Here is a 21,790-nt window from a genome sequence, read left to right as displayed (position 1 = left end):
GGGCGGCGGGCGGCGGCAGCGCAGCGCCCGGCTGAGGGGCGGCGGGGGGCACCCGGCCCCGCTCCCGGCTCGCTCCGGGCCGCCGCGTTTCGGGGGCCGCTCGCCGGCGTTTTGACATCTCGGGGCCGGGCAGGGCCCGGCCGGCGGCTGGCGGGGCCGAGCCGGGGGCTGGCGGCCGGTTTTGGGGGGGGCGGTGGCGTGAGTGAAGCGAGACAAAGAGCGAGGAGGAGGAGGAGGAGGAGGAGGAGGAGGAGGAAGGGGACGCTCGGGCTCTGCCACATTCCTGCGCGGAGGAAGGCGGCGTTAGCCCGTCACGGACAGCTGGGCTCCGCGCCCTCGGCTGCTCCTGCGCCTCTCCCGGCCTCGGCAGGAGGAGGAGGAACAACCATGTAAGTTCGGAGCGGCGAGGGGTCCTGCGAGAAGATGGGGGATGCTGCGGACGCCAAGGAGATGAGGAAGACTTTCATCGTCCCTGCCATCAAACCCTTTGACCATTATGATTTCTCCCGAGCGAAAATCGCCTGTAATCTCGCCTGGCTGGTGGCCAAAGCCTTTGGGACAGGTAGGTGGCGTCGGCTTCTTCCCTGCCTTTGATGCTGGTTCCTGCCTGGTTGCTTCGCTGCCGAGGACGTGCGAGCCCTTCTTGAGCAGCTGGCAAGGGGAGGCACAAGGTGCCGGCAAAAGCATTTCGGGCCTGGGGGTCCCTTGTACCTCCTGGTGGGTTTTGTTGGCTTGTTTTTTTTTTTTTCCTTAATTACCTTGTGGCCTTCTCAGCACCACTGTTTCCTTCAGTATTTTTTTGTATTTTATAGCTAATGTAATTTTATTTCGGGATTTGAACTCTGCACATCGTGGTTTGCTTTATTTTTTTCCCAGGGTCAAGCTTCTAGAAAGCCAAAAGAAAAAGAAAAAACGGCAGTCTGTGTTTGGCTGTTTGAGAGCTGAATTGAGGGTTAGCGATGGAAATGGATGTGCACTGCAGTTTTGACGTGTGTGCCAGTAGCCCGTAGCCATTTGAATGGTTAAGTAATAAGAAGGATTTGGGGAAAAAACATTTAATGCCGGGTTTTGGCCTGCACAGTACGGCAGGCTTTCCTTGTCTGTGAGTGTAAATAGAATTGATTGTAATGCCTCCAAGAGGCGTTACTTCTGGGTCTCTGCAATCCCGGGCCTTGAGGAATACCAGACCTATTATTCTATCCTTGAAATATTGTTAGGCGTTGAGGAACACCAGGCTACAGAGGTCTTCTGAGGAAGGCATCTTGAAAACTTACCAGGCTGGGTGTTTTTTTTTTTTTGTTTTGTTTTTTGTTTTTATAGCTGTAGCGTATTAATTGTCTAGTTTTCTATGATTTAAAAATAGGGGTTTTCTTTGAAAGGTGAGCTAAATGTTCACAGTCTATATTTTTACCCCTCTCCTGTGTAGAATAACAGGAAAAGGTCCCTCCTTTTGGAATTTTGTGGCTTTTGCATTTAAGGCCAGAGCATTGTTTTACATACTTCAACAGGGTTAAAGGTGTACCATTATGATGCCCCTGGGAACCAATGATATTTGACACGGGGCTTCCAAAAAGCCGCTTTCAAAGCATTTGAACCTAGCAAAATTTTACTAAGGTCAGTGGCTACTGAAATAAAATGCATATTCATCACATTAGAAAGAAAAATATCAAAGTACTGTTTTCATATTATAAAAAATTGCCAGTAAGTATTCCTTAGTTTCCTTCGTAAAACTGAGGAGGTATGTAATGCTGTTCTATAAGGCTTTATCAGCTTTGCAGGCATAAGAGCTAAATAGTACTAGCGATAATTCTTAAAGTCCTTGTTCCTAGCTTTTAAGAGATGATTATCTTTTTGAGTAGCTCAGCTTTATAGGCTGTATTTGTGGGGTGTTGGGTGTACAGTGCTTGTGCAATTACATAACCCAGCATTCTAACCTGAAAAGCTTTTTCTACTGGAGTTTGACAAATTCTCAGGCTGTGGTTGAAATGTCTTGGTTCATACTGGTGGAGTTGTTATTGGATGTGTAAAGCAACTTCCTGGGTACTTGTCAGTTAACACTTTATGGAAAGCGTGATCCACACCAGGTTCTTGTACTCCTTGTTACTGTGGTGGTTCAAACACACAAGTGAAACATCATTAGAGGAGGTGAGAGCTCCTTTTGCCCCCTAAATACTTCCATAACCTAACTGGTAAGAAGAGAGCTAAACAAATGCAATTGTAGCGTTTCTATTCTCACGGTTCCTCTATTTGGTTAATATCACTAGTAGCTGCAAAGAAGAGTTCCTGTCTAAAGCAGGGAAAAACAGTATACGAGACATGTCTGCAATACAAACGCTTCCTTTATGCTGGGAGGGAAACAGAAGAACTGACCTTCGCCTTTTCCAAGAAGGAAGGAAGTTTGACAGGATTGGATTTTTTAAACTATTTGTTTTAGTTCATTAGAGTAGATCACAAGTGAGCCACGTCTCCTGCTAGCTATCGCTATATGCATTCATACAAAGGAATTACAGAGGATTATTAGAGTGCTTATGGAGGCCACATTTTATTTCTTTTTTTAATCCTTGAAATACTGGAATTCCTTGAGTGGGTGGGGGAAGTCAAGGATTTTTCCCCACCCTCTCTGCAAGAAATGATTGCTGCTCACTTGGATTAATGAAAGACATAAGTTGCTGTGATCCACTGGAGAAGTCCACATCTTTATATATCAAACGGGTACATCTTTCAGGTCCAGTGGGCATATTTTGCATTCTTAAAAGCATATTGTCATGGAGTCAAGGTTGTTGGGTAAAGCTTGAGTAGGTGTTGTGAAGAGAATTCTCTTGAAGAAGAATTTTGGAATATGGAGCGTTCATTAAGGTGTAGCAGTGACTGGTAATTGTTATCTGCGTCCAAAACCAGAGAGACTGATTGTGTGTTGTTATCCTCCATGAAGCTGTGAGAACAGTCTGGCTGACAACATAGCCAAGTCAAAGTAAGTTGTCTTGCTCATAAGCTGTCTTTATAAGAGTAAGTACACTAACATCTTGAAGGCATCTTGTTTGAAGAATATGTGAAGATTTTTTTTAAGAAATACTGACTGAAGACAGCATTCATATTTATGTGTAGACAGAGTGTGGGGTTTTGTATCTTGGTGGTTCTTGTTTTTGTTTTTTGTTTTTTTTTTTTTTGTAAAGTGTCTCCATGTCAGTGCAGGTTAGATTAAACATTTTTTGATAACATTTTGTGATGATTTTAGTGACGCAGCTAACTGTAACTGAGGGGCGGTGTTTGACCTTAGAAATTAAATCTGCAAGCACTCAATTTCAGCATTAACTCCCAATGCTGGGAGTTAACTATTTGAGTATAGAAAAACTGCTTTCCAAAGGAGTGTTTGAACTGTGTGATGATATTATATGATTTGACTGAAAATATAACAATAATTACTAATCTTATTAATAAGAATCTAATTAACAAGAATAATTTTTGAAGGGTCTTAGTGTTTTGTTCTGTATCCTTTTTTTCTCCAACAACAAAAGTGAATGTCATTATTTTCAAGTGTGAGGTTTTGTCTTCTCACTCTGCTGTAGTCATAGAAGATGTAGCTGGAAAAACTCTTCTATCCAGCATCCTGAAGATAGGCTGAGCTGAGTATACATTATTCCTGATGTTTGCTTAGCCTGGGTTCTTTTTTCTGTTTTGTTTTTAATCTGTAATTATAGAGATTCCATTGTATGTCTGGTAGTCAGTTTGAATCCTTATACATCTCTAGATCTTGGAAGAGTATAATAATCTTCATGTTTCTTGCCACATTGTAAATCCATTACTTCCTTGCTGGTGGATGTGAGGACAGTGGATGCCTTACCTCTTTATAACATCGTTCACGTAATGAGGACATAATTTCCTTTCTGTTCTGCAGTTTAAACAAAACAGGCTTTTTCAAATTAATTTTAAGTCAAGCTTTTCTGGATTCTTTTTTTCCTCTTCACCATCCCTTCTGTGATCCTGTTCTGCATGAATACTGTACTCAAACCTAGATCTAATTGTCCAGCTAACCCCTTGCCAAATCTACAAGGTAGATTTGAAAAATTACCTCATCTTTCCAACCTATAATATTCTCTTTTATTCACTATGTTTGTCATTCAATATGTTTGTCATTTTTGCATCAGCCTAGAATTGTTGACTCATTCAATTTGTGATTCACTATCTCTCCGTATCTTTCTCTGCAGAACTACTGCCTACTCAGTTGTTCCCATCTTGTAATTGTGTGGTTGTAGGTTCCTGCTTTGCAGCTATACTTATATAACTGCATCCTATTTTCAAACCGCTTCTTCCACTAATCAAAATCATCTTGAGTTATAATTCTGTTTTCCAAAATGCTTTTAATCCCTTTGGAGCTTGGAATCAGTTCTCTAGAACCTTGGCCAGTGTGAATGAAAGTTCTCATTCTTGAACCTTGAACCATACATTCTTCCAATTTGGTAGGGGAACCTCTGAATATTTTTTGAATATCTCTTTTTTTTTATTTTTATTTTTAGCCAACTTTGCATCCAATTTTTAGTTTCTAAGTTAAGACTCTATCTGACATTTATGATTTGAGAATATTATGGGAACAATTTTAAAGGCAAGCTAAACCTCTTGCTTTTCTACTATCCATACAACATGTTATCCTGCCACAGTAATACATTTCATTGGTTTAGCATGATTCTTTTTGACAGGACTAACGCTAAATAAAAGCTGCACAGGTCTGAGTGCTTGCACTAAACCTTAGTTTGAGTGTTTTCTGCAGTCAAAACAGAACAGTCCATGTGGCTTTTAACATCCAATTTGCCACCTATAGGTGTCTGAAGCAGTAGATTATGAATTGCATCATCTGCAACTAAACATTAGCCAAGAAACTTAAAAATAGCCTTCTCCTGATGATTAATATGTTCAGAATTTATTATATGCTGCTACTTACTGCTGTTTGCAGATGTTGCCAGTAGAACCAGGAAGGGAGGAAATGAACATTGTGTGTCTGACTGAAGCAAGTTTTAACTAAATACTCTCATTTGCTATGCTGGTTGTTGCAGGCCAGAACGCCTCATAATCTTTCCTTAGCAGAACTCATTTCTTTATTCTGGCTCAGTTTGACAGCTAGCAAAAACTTGCACAAGAGTTGGGAGTATAAAAGCAGACATTACGGATTCTTGCCAGGATAACCTTTTATATATATGTGTGTGTAAATATATACGTATATATGTATATATAAATAATCTTTTTCCTCACCTTTCTAAATGATTTACAGACAAATTGATACTTTGGTCAATCCTACTTAAATCCATTGATTGGACTAATCATCAACTGTGATGGTTTACTTGAAGATGATTGTATCCCTGATTTCTGTCTAATGCATGAAACAGGGTTTGACTGTAGATTTTTTTTATCTTTATTTTAATATTATTATTATTATTTTTAAGTAAATAAAAGCAAATGAGCTTTTGAGCTTAACAGTTTTGCCAGAGTCATTTGTCATTGCAGACTGTGCACGTACAAAAGTATGGGAAGATGAATTAGTAAGTTGTTAGGATTCTTACATGACTTCATGTTATTCAGCCTACTTGGAGCCTAGCTGTCATTAAAACTGAAGTGCCTGCCTGCAGAAGGTAACGTGAAGATGCTAATGAAATGCTTGTCTATGTGACGAGATGAAGTGTACTTCCTCTACCTATACTTATTTGATATTCTTCAACGGTCATTGCCACTACTACAGCAGTCCCATAACTTCATTCTTTCAGTGATTTAGGATCATCGGTTGGGTTAATTTAGTGACTCCATGTTTAAAGGTGCTCTCATTCTGACTATCTGTCTATGGAAAGCGAATTGGGAACTTCTCAGCTTTCCCTTTCTTGTAAGTTCATTTTTCTAGCTACCTGGGGGATCTGAATGAGCAAAACTGGATACAGCTCCATTCCTGAAATGAGTAGCTTTTATCCACTTGCTTTGGCAAACCCAGGGCTCTGAATGAATGTTTTTGGTGGTCACTGTCTGGAAAATAGGGCTGGGGGTGAAAATCCCTCAAGACTTGCAAGAAAAAGTAGGCAACCTTCCCTCCCAAAAGTACATTATTACTGGTTGGTAGTAATGGAAGATCTTTTTGCTACAAAGTTGAAATTCATTTGTCTAATGCAAGAGTTGTATAGTTCTATGAGTTTTCTAACCATTTTCTTTTTCCCAATTAGAAGCAATCTTAAGCTAAGAGAACCTGTAGTACAGACACCAAAGTAGATGTTTCACCTCTTGTCTGTCTAGTTATGGCTGACAAAAAGTTTTCTTTGTGGTTTGAGGTCCTTAAGTTCAAGAAGTAAGTCTTTATCTCTGAATTTCTGAAATAATCCTTTATCTTGATTATAACTGTTAGCAAGATGCCAAATAAGTGTGATAGGATTATAACTATTTGATTATCTTTATTTCTCCTATCTCACCCATCCTGAAAACAAGTTCTGAATTTATGCAAGTAAGAGTTGATCCCTTTATTTCCAGGGGTAATTTTAAGTTATTCTTAGATTTATCATAACTTGAATAAATAGGCAGGTGTTGTTAAAGCGGATGTTATACTTTCCCGTTTTTTCCTGTATGCTTGGTGAGCATTTCCTGTTGTGCTACTGAAGACAGAATTTGGGACAGGCTAGACAAGTAGTGTGGCCCAGAACAGCTTTTCTTACGTGTTGCTCAGCGCTCCAGAAAAATAACTGAAGTCTGGATGGGGCATGAAGTTAGAGTCTGTGTAAGTTTTTCTTTTGTTTACTTTGTGGTGTTTGTTTTGTGTATCTTGAGATAAGAAATCCTTCTAGAAACTGAGACCCATATAAAAAATAATAATTTAAAAAACCTCTATAACACTATCTATACCTGAAATTTAGATCTGATATAACTAGCACTCTTCAAAGCAATACTGTGTTGCTAGAAAGTATATTTGGCTAATTGTTTGCTAGTGTGTCTTCTATAAAACATTTTTTTCCATACAAAGACCAGAACTTCTGTTGTATTCTTCTTCAAGAAGTCATCACGACAGAGAAAATAATTCTCTTCCTTTGTCCAAAATAGTCATCCATAGGCAAATGACTTTTGTTGAGTTTCTTTGTACAAGATTTCCAAAAAGACTACTCTGACTGGTAAAGCAGGAGAATGTAAGGTGAGAAATACTTCGCAATGTACTCAACCCCTTTGTATCTTTACGAGTTGTTTTCCAATTCAGTGCATGAGGCAGAACTGAGAATTCTAGGCTTTTTCTCATGGTAAGCCTGTGAGTAATGGAAGCTACTTACTTGCTGTGTTTGAGGGTGGCAGGGCTTCTGTGTTTGTATTTCATGATGGCTCATCAGCAAGATACCCTCAGAATGTTATGTGAACTGCATGCTGAAAGTGCAGAGCTGCTCCCCAAGGAGTGGACTAGCGGTCTATTTTTGTGGCATTTAGAGACGGGGGGGTAGGACCTGGATTTGTTTTCACAGAAATACTTTAAATAAACAAGTATCTCTTAAATTTAGTTTAGTTGCAGTGGAGAAATGTAAGAATTGCGACACTGAAAGTCAGTCTGCCATAAATTTTTAGAGGCTGATCTTCTAGGTAGTTGCTCCTTGGCAGTAGTCAGTCAAGAACAGCATAAGAAAGTGGCAGACAGAGCAAATCAAAGGCCTTTCCAAAACACAGCAGCAAACTGAAATGTCTTCCTCTTCTGCTGAGGAAACTATGAAAATTCATCAAAAGCTGTATTATATAAATCACATTTTCCTGGCCTGTCCTTAGTCCTCATGGGCTTGACTTTCATGAAGGCTCTACTCTCCTTGTGTCGAAATAGCAATGTGGCATGTTAGCAAGTGGAGTCTGAATGGTGGTAACTTACATTGATACCGTATGGCAAAGGCATACCTTTGCCGTCCCGCAGAAAACTGCCAAGTGTCTGGGTCCATTAAGAGCTGGCATGAATTCATCTACTGGTTTGTGCTAGGAAGTGCTTGAAGGTATTAGTCAGAACTTTGACAAAATAAATCTTTGTTAAATCTCAAAGCCTTTTACAAGTAGTCTTTTCTTAATGTGCTTGTTGGTGGAAGTCAGTAACCTGTAGAGATGGAAATTTTCTAGTCTGAGGTTTAATGTGGCTTTTGGCTCCCAAGAATAGGAAAGCCCTAGTATTTTTAACTTGTTTATATTATCTTCTGGAATAGAAGCTTCCATCGAAAGGTCTCTTATTTAAGTGTTTACACTTCCTTAATGCAAGCATTCAAAAATCTGGAGTTGTTCACTATCATAATCTTGTAGTCATGTAACTCAGTGATTATATTGGTCTATGTGAAAATCTGGAAATTTTACCCCCCAAAAAAGTTAATTGTTAATGAAAGCTTAGACTTTCCACATTATAATGAGTAACTTTTTCCCAAGAAGGAAATGACACTGTCTTTCAAGGAGTAATTCACCTGAGCAGAGTTGAGTTGTGGGTGTTTTTTGTTTTGTTTGTTATATATAAAGCCATTTCTAAAGGTAATTCCATCCTTTTAAAGTTAACTTTTAAACTTGAAAGATAAGCTAGAAATATTTCATTTACAAAAATCCCGTGTTTATTTTAAAGCTTGGAATGCATCCTTTTATTTTTTTCTTCTCCAAAGAGAACTTTTTTAAAGATAAAAATAAATCCATATCAAGAACAGGCTTCCAAAACTGAAACCTGTGATCCTGGTGACAATTTCAGGGGAAAAGAACTGTGTGCGAGTGGTCTCTGGAGGTATGGTTCATCGCCCTGCTCCAAGCAGGGCTGTTTTCCAAGCCAGGTCAGGCCTCACAGGGCTTTGACCCGTGGAGGCCTGGAGCCTGTGAGGATGGTGGCTTCCCAGCCTCCTGGGCAACCTGTTCCAGCACTTGGCTGCTATTCCTGTGGAGAATTCTCCTTGTTCTGAGCTGAGATTTCCCTCATGGCCTCCTGTAACCGCTGCCTGGTTTGAGAACAGCCCAAGTCCGTCTGCCTATGAGGTGCCCGCTGGGTGCTGCAGGCCGGGCACTCAAGCCCCACTCCCCATCTCCTCACGTGCTGAGTCCCGCACTGAATGTCCCCTGTATATCTTTCTAACATAATTGCTCTTCTTTACGAGGAACACCAAGGTCAATGATACGCTGTGGCAGACTGTGCGACACTGTATTGATTATAAAACTGTTACTTAGTGTTAGAGGTTAATATGAAAGACTTGCCAGCTGGGCAGAGGAAAGGGACTGCTGAAATGCACATAATGGGCATTAGTGTTAAGGCACTGCCCTGCCTCACAGGGTAGTTCAACACTCTCCAGTCATGCCGGCGCTGCTGATAACAGCTTTTGGCTCCATCGTAGTTGTGGTGATGTGCTGGGCGCAGCCATCAGGTTCCAGCTCCCCAGGCCTGTCAGGCAGTGCTGCCCAGGAGGGCTCCCCCCACATCGAGGTGCTGTGTTTTGCCCTGCTCTGTTCTCCTTAACTGTCACAAAAGCTAGCCTCCATGTCTCTTTGTAGCACCTTCTGTCTATTAAGGTTCTATTCTGGATTCATTTTTGTGAACACCAAGGAAAAAAAAGGAATATCACGTGTATAATTTTTTTCTCTTGCTGTATTTTTCAAATACAGAAATATTTTATAAAAAAATATATTTGTCTTTGATAGCTATCATCTTGATTTTAGTGTTTGTTTTTTTCTAATTAAATCCCAGTAATGGATGTCCTTCTTTCATGACAAATATACTTAATACATCTTGTTACTTGCAGGTATGTTTCAGAGATAAAGATCAGTAAAGACTCAGAGGCAAAGGATTTGCTATCTCCTATCTTAAGATTTCTCTTCTAGCTCAGTTTTGGGACTTGAAATCTGAATTTCAAAATTTCAGTCTTAAAATCCATTGTTCTGAATCTGAAGCACAGAGTATGTAACTTCCATTTGTTTGTGTCTAACTGCTCCTACGTCAAGGTTTTGTTTGATATGGTAATGAGTTTTTTAAAGCTTTCTAAGAAATCACAAAGGATTTGATCTATTCCTTTCCATCACCACCCTAGCCCCACTTCCCGTGTAACTCAGAAAAGGCCTGATGCATGTCTTATCCTTTCATGGCTAGAAGGCGGCTAGCTCTTCATCTGGAGCCCGTAATGGAAGCACATGGGCAGTAATAGAATATGTATGAGGAAGAAGATAATCTGTTATTATCTTGTGATGGCATGTTCTGTGGGTTTTTCTCTGTCTCTCCTGCTCCACCCGTATCGGGCTCTTTACTCCACCCTCTGCTTCAAATCTTGTCTGCGTAGCCATTTAGCCAGCTGAAGGCGGAGGGGATAGGAATTGGACAGAAACCTGGAGTTGCATCACTGTTTTCCTACACACTTTTTTCCTTGCAGCAGTTAAATAGGCTTTTCCACTTGGGTTCAGGGAAGGAATCGCACGCTCTTTCTCCCATAAATGCTCTTGGCTTAACTAGCTTTAAAACAACATGGAGTGAAATTCTTACGGGGGATGTGGAGCATCTTGCAGTGCGTATCTCTAGAAATGTGAAGTTGAAACCACGTCCAAGTTATTTTCCCCATCACTGCTGATTTATTTTACTTGATTTAATACCATATCAAATTAATTTGTAATTATTACATTTTTAGTAGACAATAAGAAGTATACACCCACTTATGCTGTATAAAGTATTTGGAAAAACAGTTACAGATATCTTGGAGTGCCAATTTTGGGCTTAAAATTGCAGTATAAACTTGACAGAATTTTGCATAGCTTTCTGTTTGTGCTAAGCTAGTTCATTTTAAAAGAAAAAAGTCTACTTTTAAAAGAGAAGCACTAACACAAATATGCAAGTAACACTTGATAATTTTGTCAGAAGGATACCTATAATTTTCATATTTTTGTCATTCTCCTAATTTCATTAAAACATCCATTTATTTATGCTTAACTGCTGGATTGTCATTCTGTGATGCATAACCTTTGACATAAGCAGCACAATATGCATATATAAATCCTAGAAGGGTGCTGAGTGGAAGTTTCCCTTTTTGCCTCAGGAATTAATCTTTGCTCAAATGTTCCATTTCCATTTTATTACAGTAACAGAGACAGTTTTTTTGTGTTTGAATGGACATTGTTTTGTCTTTAAATGTCTGACCTACATAATATTGTGCTGAAGGAAATTAGGATGTTTGAGCATGTATTTGGAAAAGCCAGAAAATCTGAAATTAATGGTGATGTGAATCACAGGTTGGCCTTCTGGTGTGTGGCCTTTGCACAGTGGAACTCTGAATTTTTCCTTAAGTTTCTGTATATTGTTTTACTGTTACTTTTGTATGCAAAGTTACTGGGTAAAGGTTCTGGCCTTCCCTTGAAGGTGCTTTCTGTGACATGATTTGGAGTCCATATGCTTAAAAACAAACCAAACAAGAATTAGTGCTATACCTATCCTTTCTAATGCTGACAGATGTTTTATTTATTTTTTTTTTTTTTTGTAGAAAATGTTCCAGAAGAACTGCGAGAACCATTTTACACAGACCAATATGACCAGGAGCACATTAAACCACCTGTTGTTAACTTACTGCTGTCTGCAGAACTCTACTGTCGTGCTGGGAGCCTTATTCTCAAGAGTGATGCTGCAAAACCACTTCTAGGTCATGATGCTGTTATACAAGCTCTGGCACAAAAAGGCCTTTATGTCACTGACCAAGAAAAATTGGTGACTGAACGAGATCTTCACAAAAAACCCATTCAGATGGTGAGTGTTTAAAGTTTACATGTTTATTATGTTTCTTCTGTGTACTTCCAAAAATTGCATACCTCTTTCTTTTTAACATGCATAGTTCTGTTACAATATTTTTTTTCAAATGCATTTAATGGCTGGGAGGCTTATGGTTGTTTTTGTTTTGTTTTTCCATCTCCTCATAGCTGTCAGTACAAATGTATTACCTTAGTATTAATGATTGAAAACAGCTATCATTCTACTTAGTGCAAGTGTTACATTTTTAAACAGTAGTGGCAGTATGATCACTTTCACTCCTGTTTTATAGCAGTGACTGGCAGGGAAAATTTCTGTTTGAAAGGTGGTTTGAAAATCAAGGTGTATTTTTAACCAGAGATCTATGTAAAGATGGAAAATAAAAGTTTAGATCTTGCAGGCTATTCAACCTAATCTTTGGTAGTCACTAGTTACATATTAAATTACTGTAAAACCTAATGATATATTTTTTTAATGAAGATTTAATATGCTTTTGCTTTCTCCAATTGCTTAAAACATAGGTTTAACAGATGAATGATTCTATTACTAATCTCCTAAGCCATGGATTCTCCTCCTTGACTGGAGATGAAGGAAAAAAAAAGTCCATAAAAGAGCTACATATGGCCAATCCTTTCCTCTAAGCTGAATATAAACTGGCGCTATAATAAAATAATCTTTAAAGTGAGATATTTCAAATTGTTTTCACCTTCTTGTGTATTTAATGTTTGATACAGAAAATAAGAAAACAGTGTGAGACTACTGGAATTGAGGTGACAACTTCCATTCTAACACAACTTTTACTCAAGTTTGTTCATTTGAAATCACTTGCATTTTTTATTATGATTTCAATAGAATTACTGATCCTACTACACTCTGTCCTCTTGAAGTTTTATGGTCAGAAACGTGTAGCTGCTGCTGAAATGGAGGAAAAATTAGTATAGCAATATTTTTATGCTCAGGTCATTAGGAGTGTGTGTTTACTGAGATGTAAGAATGCTAACCAGCATTTGGCAGAGTATGACTAAAGGCAGCTTCTCATTTCATCAATTGTTTCTGGTTGATAAGTTTCAGAGGCTTTATGGGTGTGAAGTTAAAGCTACTGATTAGCAATTAATGATTTCTTCAATGCAGTATTCCAAGGAAGTACTGGACCTAATAGTTTGCACTTTTTTGTTTTGCTTTTTAGAACTGGTAGTAGTCAGTCTGTGAAATCAAGATTAAACTGAATGTTGGCTTTGGTTTTATTTTTTGATTGAAAATTCTTTCCTGCTCAGAGAGTGCTCAAGATCTGAAAATGCCAATATTTCAACAGTAGTATAATAAAACAAGTCAAGACACCATTTCTGTGTGTTTTAGCTGTGATCATTGAATGCAGTTGACTTGAGGTCTTACCAGTCTATTTTTTGAAGTCGATATCCCTTTTATAAAGAAGAGTTCAAAGAACAAGCGGTGTTTTGGTTAAAGGAGGTGTGGATATCAAATGATGTGTCCTGAAGTGATATAAAATTTGCAGGATGTTAGCAGCAGTCATGAGGTGTTGGTTTAAAATGTTCATAGAAGTAAGAACTTCTTTTAAAAGAATAAGAAACAAACTTTGACTGTTCATGTTTTTAAGTAACTTCCATTCATGTCCCTGAATGAAGATAAGGTTGCTGACTTGCGTTTCTGAGTCTGGCTTTTTCATTTGATCACTTTCTAGAGCAGTTGTACGAGGTATCTGTTTTCAGAGCTGTCAGGTGAGATGTCTGTATTCTCCAGTATGCCAATCTCTAATTCAGTAATTAATGTTGCTTAAAACACACTTCAGTAGCAATCTTGTATTTCTCCAGTGCTTGAGGAAATCTGAGGCTCTTCCCTGCATGGTTTAGGTGTGGTCCAGCAGGTGCTTATTCAGGCATAAATGTTGTAACAGCTGACATCCAAGATTTCTACTCAGGATCACTTGTCCCTGCCTCAGTACCAGCAACAGATCCTACAATCATAGAACGTTTTGGGTTGGAAGGGACCTTAAAACCCATCTAATTCCACCACCCCTGCCTGGGCACGGACACCTCCCACCACACCAGGTTGGTCACAGCCTCATCCCAGCTGGCCTTGAACACTTCCAGGGACAGGGCATCCACAGCTCCTCTGGGCAGCCTGTGCCAGCGCTTCACCACTTTCATTGTAAAGAATTTCTTCCTTATATATAATCTAAATCTCCCCTGTTTTAATTTAAAGCCACTACTCCTAGTCCTATCATTCCACCCCCTGACAAAGAGTCGCTCCCCAACTTTGCAGCCCCCTTTATGTGCTGGAAGGCTGCTGTAAGGTCTCCCTGGAGCCTTCTCTTCTCTGGGCTAACAACCGCAACTCTCTCAGCCTCTCTTTGTAGGGGAGGTGCTCCAGCCCTCTGGTCAGTGAATCGGGTGAGTGAACCGATGCTGCTGGGCTGTTTCATGAGCAGCTGTGCAACAGCTGGGCCAAGGCAATGTGACAGGGAACAGCAGAAAGCCCAACTGTCTTGGGCAGAAGGACAGCCAAGTCTAACACAGTTGCTACCAGATAAATGGCAGTGAAAACTGGAGTCTTAATCCTAATATTCATAGCTCTGGGGTTTTAATTTGTCATGCCATGCTAAAGTCCCCAAGCAAATTCCTAGTAGCAGCACTGTGTCTTAATTGGGAAGTCTCAACCTTTTTCCTTATTACTCAGTAGAGTTGGCAGAGGACATCAAATCTGGTGGTTGTACTATTGCCAGAGTCTTAAAATTATCCCTTTGACATCTTCCAGTACCTTTTCCTAGTGTTCCATATGTCTCCATTCCTCCAACTCTTACTATGTAATCTATATATCCTGTTTTAGAGCATGGAATGATTTTTTCAATTATGTAGAACAGGAAAATGTACATGTGTAGTTAACTCATGCATTCCCCTGTTAAGCCAGATTGTGTTAAACCTGTGCTCAGTCTAATTCTGAGTAATTTACTGGAGAACTGTATGGTAGTTCTTAGCTTGGTTATCCTGTCTTCCCCATAAAAAGGGAAAAGATGGAGTTTATTAGAGGTTATTGAGTGTTTTCTGCTTAGATGTATTGCATTTCTATAGCAGAAAAAGGGTGAGTTACCTTAGGAAAACAGCAAAAGAGATAGGAGTACAGAATAGTTTGTTTGATTTATGATCTATGTGTGTAGCTGCAGTCAGCAGACTTGGAATTGCTTGTACTGTGTACGTGTTTGTAGTGAAGGGATGGCTGCAGTGATTAATTCTTGGTTTGCTTCATGTGTGACCAGAATACTTCAAACAGATATGTCAAGTGTTGGCCTGCTCAGTTTCTTAGGCAGCTGTAACTGAACCTTTCGCTAGGGAGTACCTGCTGTAATGAAAACTGAAAAGTCTGAAGTGGACGTGTTTTGTTCTTCATACATTTGGGTCAGGATAGATGCTAGTTTCCTTGTTAGTCATTACTGCATTGGTGTCTAATTTGGGAAACTGCAAGTTTTTGTGTGTCTGTATATGTATGCGTGTAAATACATGTATATCGTATGTATGTGTATCCATAAACTAGGTTCCTACATTGGAATGAATTGGGAAAGACACAAAATTAACAGACAATAACAGGAGAAAAGGTTTCTGTTAGAGACTCCCCTGTGTAGGGTGGGGAAGTCTGTGTAGGGTTAGGTTTGTTTTGGTTTCTCATGTTTGGTTTGTTCACATCTTCTGTTGTTTTTGTAGTAAAACTGGAAACTTGGTTATTTTTTAGGCTTGTTCTGATTTAAAAACTTGTGATTGAAACTGTTCCTGAGAGACTGCATCTTGACATATTATATCTCTCTTCAGTGGTACCTCTATTTCTGTTCTCCATGTATTGCAAGCCATTAAAACTTAATACTATGTTTGCTTTCGTTAAAATTTATTATTTGATAGGATCCTCCTGTTGCTTTTATTTTTGGCAGGGGAACAAAAGAATGAAATACCACGTTATTGCTCTCCAGTTTGGAACTCATGTTAGACTTTGAGCATGCCATGCCATGTTAGACTTTGAGCATTGCAAAAATAGACTAGAGCTTGAAATTGACACAACGTTCAACCAAGAACCAGAGTATTTTTGCTTCTGAAGTCTATGCTTCAGTAGTGAAAAAAGAATCAACTGATATTTAAAAGGTTGATGAAAACTGAGTTGCAAAAACGTGAGCAAGGCTACTTATTTCAGTTGGCAAGTTCCAATGCGTTAACACACAAAAAAGAAGTCTTCAGCAGGCACTTCCATATGGAGACTTTGACAGGCTATAGAAATTAGAAATAAAAAATAGCTTAAGAATTCAGAATTCAGCATGGTTCTGGTAGTCATGCAATAATTTTTGCTTCCAGATAAACATGTGTAGGATCAGAGTTCAAGTCAAGCTTAACTTTTGTATTTCCAAGTTGATTTTTTCCATGTTAATTTATATATAATTACATATATGCATAGATGCATATATATATGTATATGTATACACGTTCTTATAGGATGAACCAGAGGAGACTGAGACAATTTTCAGCATTTCACCAATAATTGTATACTAACTGAATAGTATATTTATGGCAAGCCCAATCCTTTTACAAGAATTCTGATATTTAATCATTCTGACCATTTTGTATCCATATGCTAGTGGTCTCTGTCAATTTTGTTCAAGTGGAGGGAAGAATAGATGGATTCAGTGAGGAATTAAAAATGTTTTTCCTCCCCTAAGTCCCTGTAATGCATTTCAGCCATTTGGGGGAAGGAATAAAGAAGCAGCATCTTAATTCTCTGCTGCCTGGTACTCTGCAGGGAAACTGCCAGATTCTCTGCAGGGAAGCTGAAGCTGCGTAATTACCCAACCTGTGGACTTCTGTGCTGCCCAGTTTCTGTCCCTAACATTGCAGGGCCAAGTCTAACTAAATTTCAAGCTTGAGGGATAATAATGTGAAATCCTAAATACCTGTTTAAAACCAGTGTGTATTAAGGGCTGAGGGAGAAAGAGCATGAACAGATATAGTAATACTATAGGCAACTGCCAAGCTTGCACCAAAAATCAATATATGATAATGAGGGCAGGAAAATGGAATGTGTTCACTTGATTTAAATACGTAAAACTCTTATTTCTTAAAATGTAGTGACTAGAAAGAGATTAGTGAATATGTCATATATAAACACTATCTTCAGGCAAATAGGCTATGGTAGCAATTTTTTCTTTATATAATTGTCTCAGTAGTGAAAAATACTTAAAAAACCAAACTACCACCACCAACAACAATAAAAAAACTAAGCATAATGCAGTCAAAAAGCGTAAGTTGTGCATAAACCTGAACTCTTATTTGGAAAAATACTGCTGCAGAAAAACATTAGCCAGCTGAACAGTGATCTTAAACGTATAATCATTTTTGAAATATGTTCTCATTAATCAAGAAACGCTTACATTCTCTGTATACTCCCAGTTTGTCAGTCAGTAGTGCACTATCATCCAATTGTTTATCAATTCAGCTGCAGATTACTTTCTTCTTTGAAAATGTCTCCTGTGAGGAGGTCTGGCAATGATTTTCTTTGTAGTGATTTGTGAACCTGGGCTACAGCTGATGTACGATTAGATGTCTGTATTAGCCTTTCAGTTGTGATCGGTAGTGCTCTTTTAATGCAAATCTCCATGTCTCTTCCAGCTACTGGCTTGCATTGCGGAGTGATCGCAGCACAAATTCTGCTTCTTTCAGAAGCAAAACCGGAAGATGTGCTTGCTCTAGGATCACAGCTACAGTTGTCCACCTTCCAAGGGGTACTCGTTTCACAGGAGCAGAGCTGATCTGAAGCAAATCTAAGAAGGGTGTAGGGGCAGTTCCTGGGACCTGTGCACCAGTTCAGCTCTTCTGTTGTCTGCTAGTAATTGTAAAGTCAGTTGTGGCCTCTGAAATGTCTGGGGAAGGAAGGGGGATTGATGATGCTATTTTGTACCCAGAGCTAGAATCTGCATCTTTTCCTGGATAAGACAGCAGATGATAAGTAGTTAACTCATCCTCCAATCCAGATTTTTGATCTCAGAGTGCATTCATTTGAAATGACATTCCCTCTCATCAGAGGAATATTTATCCTTGACGAAGGACTCCAGCAGCTCACCCGTTAGCTTGCAGCTACACGCTGCAGCCTCTGCATGTTGCTGAATTCCTTTAACTCTGTAAGGCAACAAAAAAGTGTACTCACACTTCACAGAACAAAGAAATTGCATGTGGCTTCTGCCTTGAAGAATTCGTTGTCTGGTTTTAGGCATGATGTAACAAGTTTCCATTCCTGTGCTATTGTGAATTACTTGTTAGTTAAGGGCACATAAGAACAGCATGCAATTACTCGACTGGAGCCATTAGGTATTATAATCTTAGTTAAAACGGCAGAATCTAATGTTAACTGACTTGTGATACTTCAGTATCTTGCATGCCAATACGCTTCACAAAAGATTACAATAATAAACAAAAGTAGTTTGGGCACCACCTGAATTTAGAATTATTTTTTTAGGTTTAGACCTTTCAGAGACTAATACACCACATAAAAGGCTGCGATAAGGTATTCCTTAGGTGTTCCACATTTTTCCTCTATTTCTGCTGTAGACTGAATTTTAGATCAGTCTCTTGACACAAGTTCCTTGTCAGGTTATCGTTTGCTTAAGAAGAGTGCTCCAGTATCTTTATGTTCTATCAGATACACCGTCTCCCTTTGGTTAGTATTGCACAGACATCTGTTTAAGGTAGTAAATCAGCGTCCCACAGGCAGCATGGATCCCAGACCCCTCGAGCACAAGGTGCCAGTTTGCACTTGGTTGTGGTAAACTCTTACACTTCTTATAAAGTCTGTTCTGCTCTGAGCTCATAGGGCCCCGGTGTATTCCATGCAGTTCATGTTGATTTGTAGGCTGGGAATTTTGTTCGGCCGCCTCACACTGCTGCTTGTTTTTTAAATGTTTCTTACGGATTATTTTTTTTTCAGTTTCATGTAAATAGCAGCAGGGACTGGGGATTATTTCTAGGGTACGTTTCTCTAGAACCAGTGCAGGTTATCAGTGCAAGTCACTGGGATTTGTTTTATTTAGCTAATTTTCTGGGACTGAAGAATGTATTTAATCTCGGTCTGTTCCTTTTCTGAAACTGAATTGTATATTTGATTATTTGGTGTTAATGCATTCTTTAGCACTGTTGGTGATTAGTATGGGCTGTAGTCAAACGAAAGTGCAGCTGAACTAAAATTATATATCTAAGTTGTTCTAAGCTTACTTTTATCCATACACATCTTAGCCTACAAATAGATGAAAAGAAAAATTGTAGCAAAAGACAGTTATTAGAAATCTCTTACGGGAGAAAATAGACATTTATTCATAAAGTATCAATTCGGAAATCTGTTTAACAAAGGCTGTAGGCAGGCATAGGTAAGAATGAATTCCAGGCATGTAGGTATCAATACCAGAACTTTGTGGAAGACTTAGGTAACCACAAAGCCTTCTGCAGTACCATTAAGGTTGCTATGGAATGCTGTCTACTCAACTTGTGCACCAACTAATACAGCAGGTAGCAGAGCTACTGATGCCAAAGTTGTCTCTAAAGAGTACAAAGTTGTAGTATTTTGCTAATCCTTTCCAAGAATTCTAATGCGTTAAAAACTAAATTTTTTTCATATTTACAACTGCCTCAACAAAAGAAAACTGAAGTCTTCTATGTTTCTTTAGCTTTAATTTTCACAGTTTGCATTTTTTTCCCTTTTTGCATCCTGAATTTCAGTACAAACATCTGTGTAGGATTGTGGCATTACTCAGGGTTCCAGCAATGTATCTGCAATTTCAGGTTTGCACTGATAAAAATTCTTGCCTGTAAAATAACAGAGTCTGATTGCTCTTTAACAGCTCTTGTAAGATTCATTTCAGTTGTGCAGGTTGTGTTGAATAGGTTGTGATGCTTGTATTGCATTGAAAGTACATTCTCAGAACCACCGTAAAATCCCCGATCTGTACAGAGCTGGCCTTAGAGCTCTCTTTGCCAGATGAATGTAATAGACAATGTTCAGGAATAACAACGAAGTACTTCGTGCTTGTTTTGATGTGAAATTATGGGCAACGTATTTCCTCTCTCTCCAAAATGAGAAGAGAATATTGCAGAATATCTTCTTTCAATTGATACATAATACTAAATAAACCATACCACTGTCGCTAGAATGATGACAGGAAATAAAGTGGAAGCATACCTAAGAGAAGCTAATACTTTCCAAAGTCTCATGACTTTTGTGAGAAAATACAGTAGTGCATCATTTTTGGTTGGCTGTCTTGTTCACTTGCTTGCAAATTAGGAAGCGGAGTGTTGTTGGGGCTGAAAAAATACTTGGTGTTCCTCTGCCTTAGGTTCACTAAAGTTTTGAACCAAAAAGCTTCAGATTGTATTCTTGTTTTGTGTTCCTTCTCGTGCCACTGTTAACCTCACACAAAAAAGGGGAAGAGTGGGAAGGGCTTAAAACAACAACAGCAATCCTGAAGCCACACAAGGGAAAACAGTTACATGGAGGGACAGATTATGAAAGAAAAATATTAAGGACTAAAGCCTGTGAAGGATGGCATATACCATACAGAAAATGCTTTCTAAACTGGTCAGGAAGTATTTTCATTAACCTTGAAAGAAATACGATTTTGTTAAACAGTTTAAGATCATCTTCTCCTAATGGTAATGATACTGCCTAAATAGCGTGGTTCAGCTTTTGGCAGCCAGTTTGCTGCTGTGAACTTTCTTTGTCTCTTTTTAAATATGTGAAAAGCTTATTTAAATATTTAGGGATGCTCTTAATTCTGCTTGGTTAAATATGTATTTGGAGTTATAGTAACTAAGCTGCTTCTGAAAGAAGAATCTATGACTTGTTTTACAGGCTACCTGGAAGATCTTTCTTCAGCGGCCTGTTTATATTACATGAAGAGAAATCTTTCCTAATATTCTTCTGATGGATAGGGGAAAGCTAAAGATCCTGCATGTTTGTAGGAGGCAGTGACTTGGTTAAGAGCTGTGCTTTCTTCCTATTATGGAAAATAGTGAGCTGCATTCAGCAGGAGGTATGGGTCTGTCATGTAAACATAAGGAGAGCTTCACTACCAGCTCTGTGGAGTACACACACAGGCAACGAGGGGACAAAACAGCACTGAATGCTGAAGGAATACAGTTTGTACTCACCATAATGCAGCAGCTGCTCTGATACACTACAAAAGAATGCTGCTAATCTACATTTGTTAATCTGCACACATGAACCTGGCGGTCTGCCCTCACTTATCAGCCAGGAGCACACTCTGTCATCACAGTAGATGTATCATAACATTAAAATCTTTGTTCTTACAAACTCTTTGGAATTTAACAAATTTCTGGGACTTTTTTTTTCCCTCTGAAATTGAATGAACAAAATGCTGTAAGGTGTTCATAGTATGTCTATTCTTTTTGTTCGGCACTTAATGAAATGCAGTAAATATCAGTACGCTCGAGTCTTTTATATGGTTGGTTTTTATAAGCTTTCTATGAACTAATAGGAAATTTTATTACTCTGCAGAATGTATTTCCAAGTTACCCGGAATAAAATCTAATAAACTTCTCCTATGTAAATAAAGCAATGTAAGAGTTTTATTAAAACAATAACTAATAACTTGTTAAAGTATGTAAATTACAAGCTAACTGCAACAGTACTCTTCACAAAAGTGACTGTCTACTATAAACATGGAAGATTTTCAGCTTTCTGCTATCCACTAGGAATCCATCAGGAAGGGTATTTCCCAGGAGAAGGTATCTCTCTGGCTTCCCAAACATGAATCTAAGACCAGTGGATGAGAAGCAAAACGTGTTTCAGAAAGAGATGCTACAACTTGATCATTTTTAGGGAGTGGAAAAAGCTAATTTTATCACAATTTATATAATCATGTATCTGGATTATATATAATCTCTACTAGCTGGAGATCAGCAAGTCTGTCAAGATTGATAGCATCTCTCAGAAGCTGAAGTAGCAAAAGCTCTTCATAAGCTTTAAGTTGGATGTGTTTGGAACACAGTTTAGAACACTTCCAAGTCAGTATGTATT

At 38.8% G+C, this 21,790-nt stretch overlaps 1 protein-coding gene across 4 annotated transcripts in view; it reads left to right on the top strand.

Moving 5' to 3' along the window:
• The first annotated feature begins 9 nt into the window (after positions 1–9).
• The window catches only part of CAMSAP2 (calmodulin regulated spectrin associated protein family member 2), a 78,945-nt gene continuing 57,164 nt past the window's right edge, over positions 10–21,790 (top strand). For 2 of the 4 annotated variants that reach the window (XM_035332713.1, XM_035332711.1), the window contains exons 1-2: positions 10–562; positions 11,460–11,719. In XM_035332713.1, the coding sequence (XP_035188604.1) occupies positions 424–562; positions 11,460–11,719 (399 nt within the window). In that variant the 5' untranslated portion in view covers positions 10–423. The remainder of the gene's footprint in view (positions 563–11,459; positions 11,720–21,790) is intronic. The other 2 variants (XM_035332714.1, XM_035332712.1) reach the window with 1 other exon arrangement.

Source organism: Oxyura jamaicensis, chromosome 8 (assembly GCF_011077185.1).
Source record: "Oxyura jamaicensis isolate SHBP4307 breed ruddy duck chromosome 8, BPBGC_Ojam_1.0, whole genome shotgun sequence".
NCBI lineage: Eukaryota > Metazoa > Chordata > Aves > Anseriformes > Anatidae > Oxyura > Oxyura jamaicensis.
This window is presented reverse-complemented; position numbering and strand designations above follow the sequence as displayed.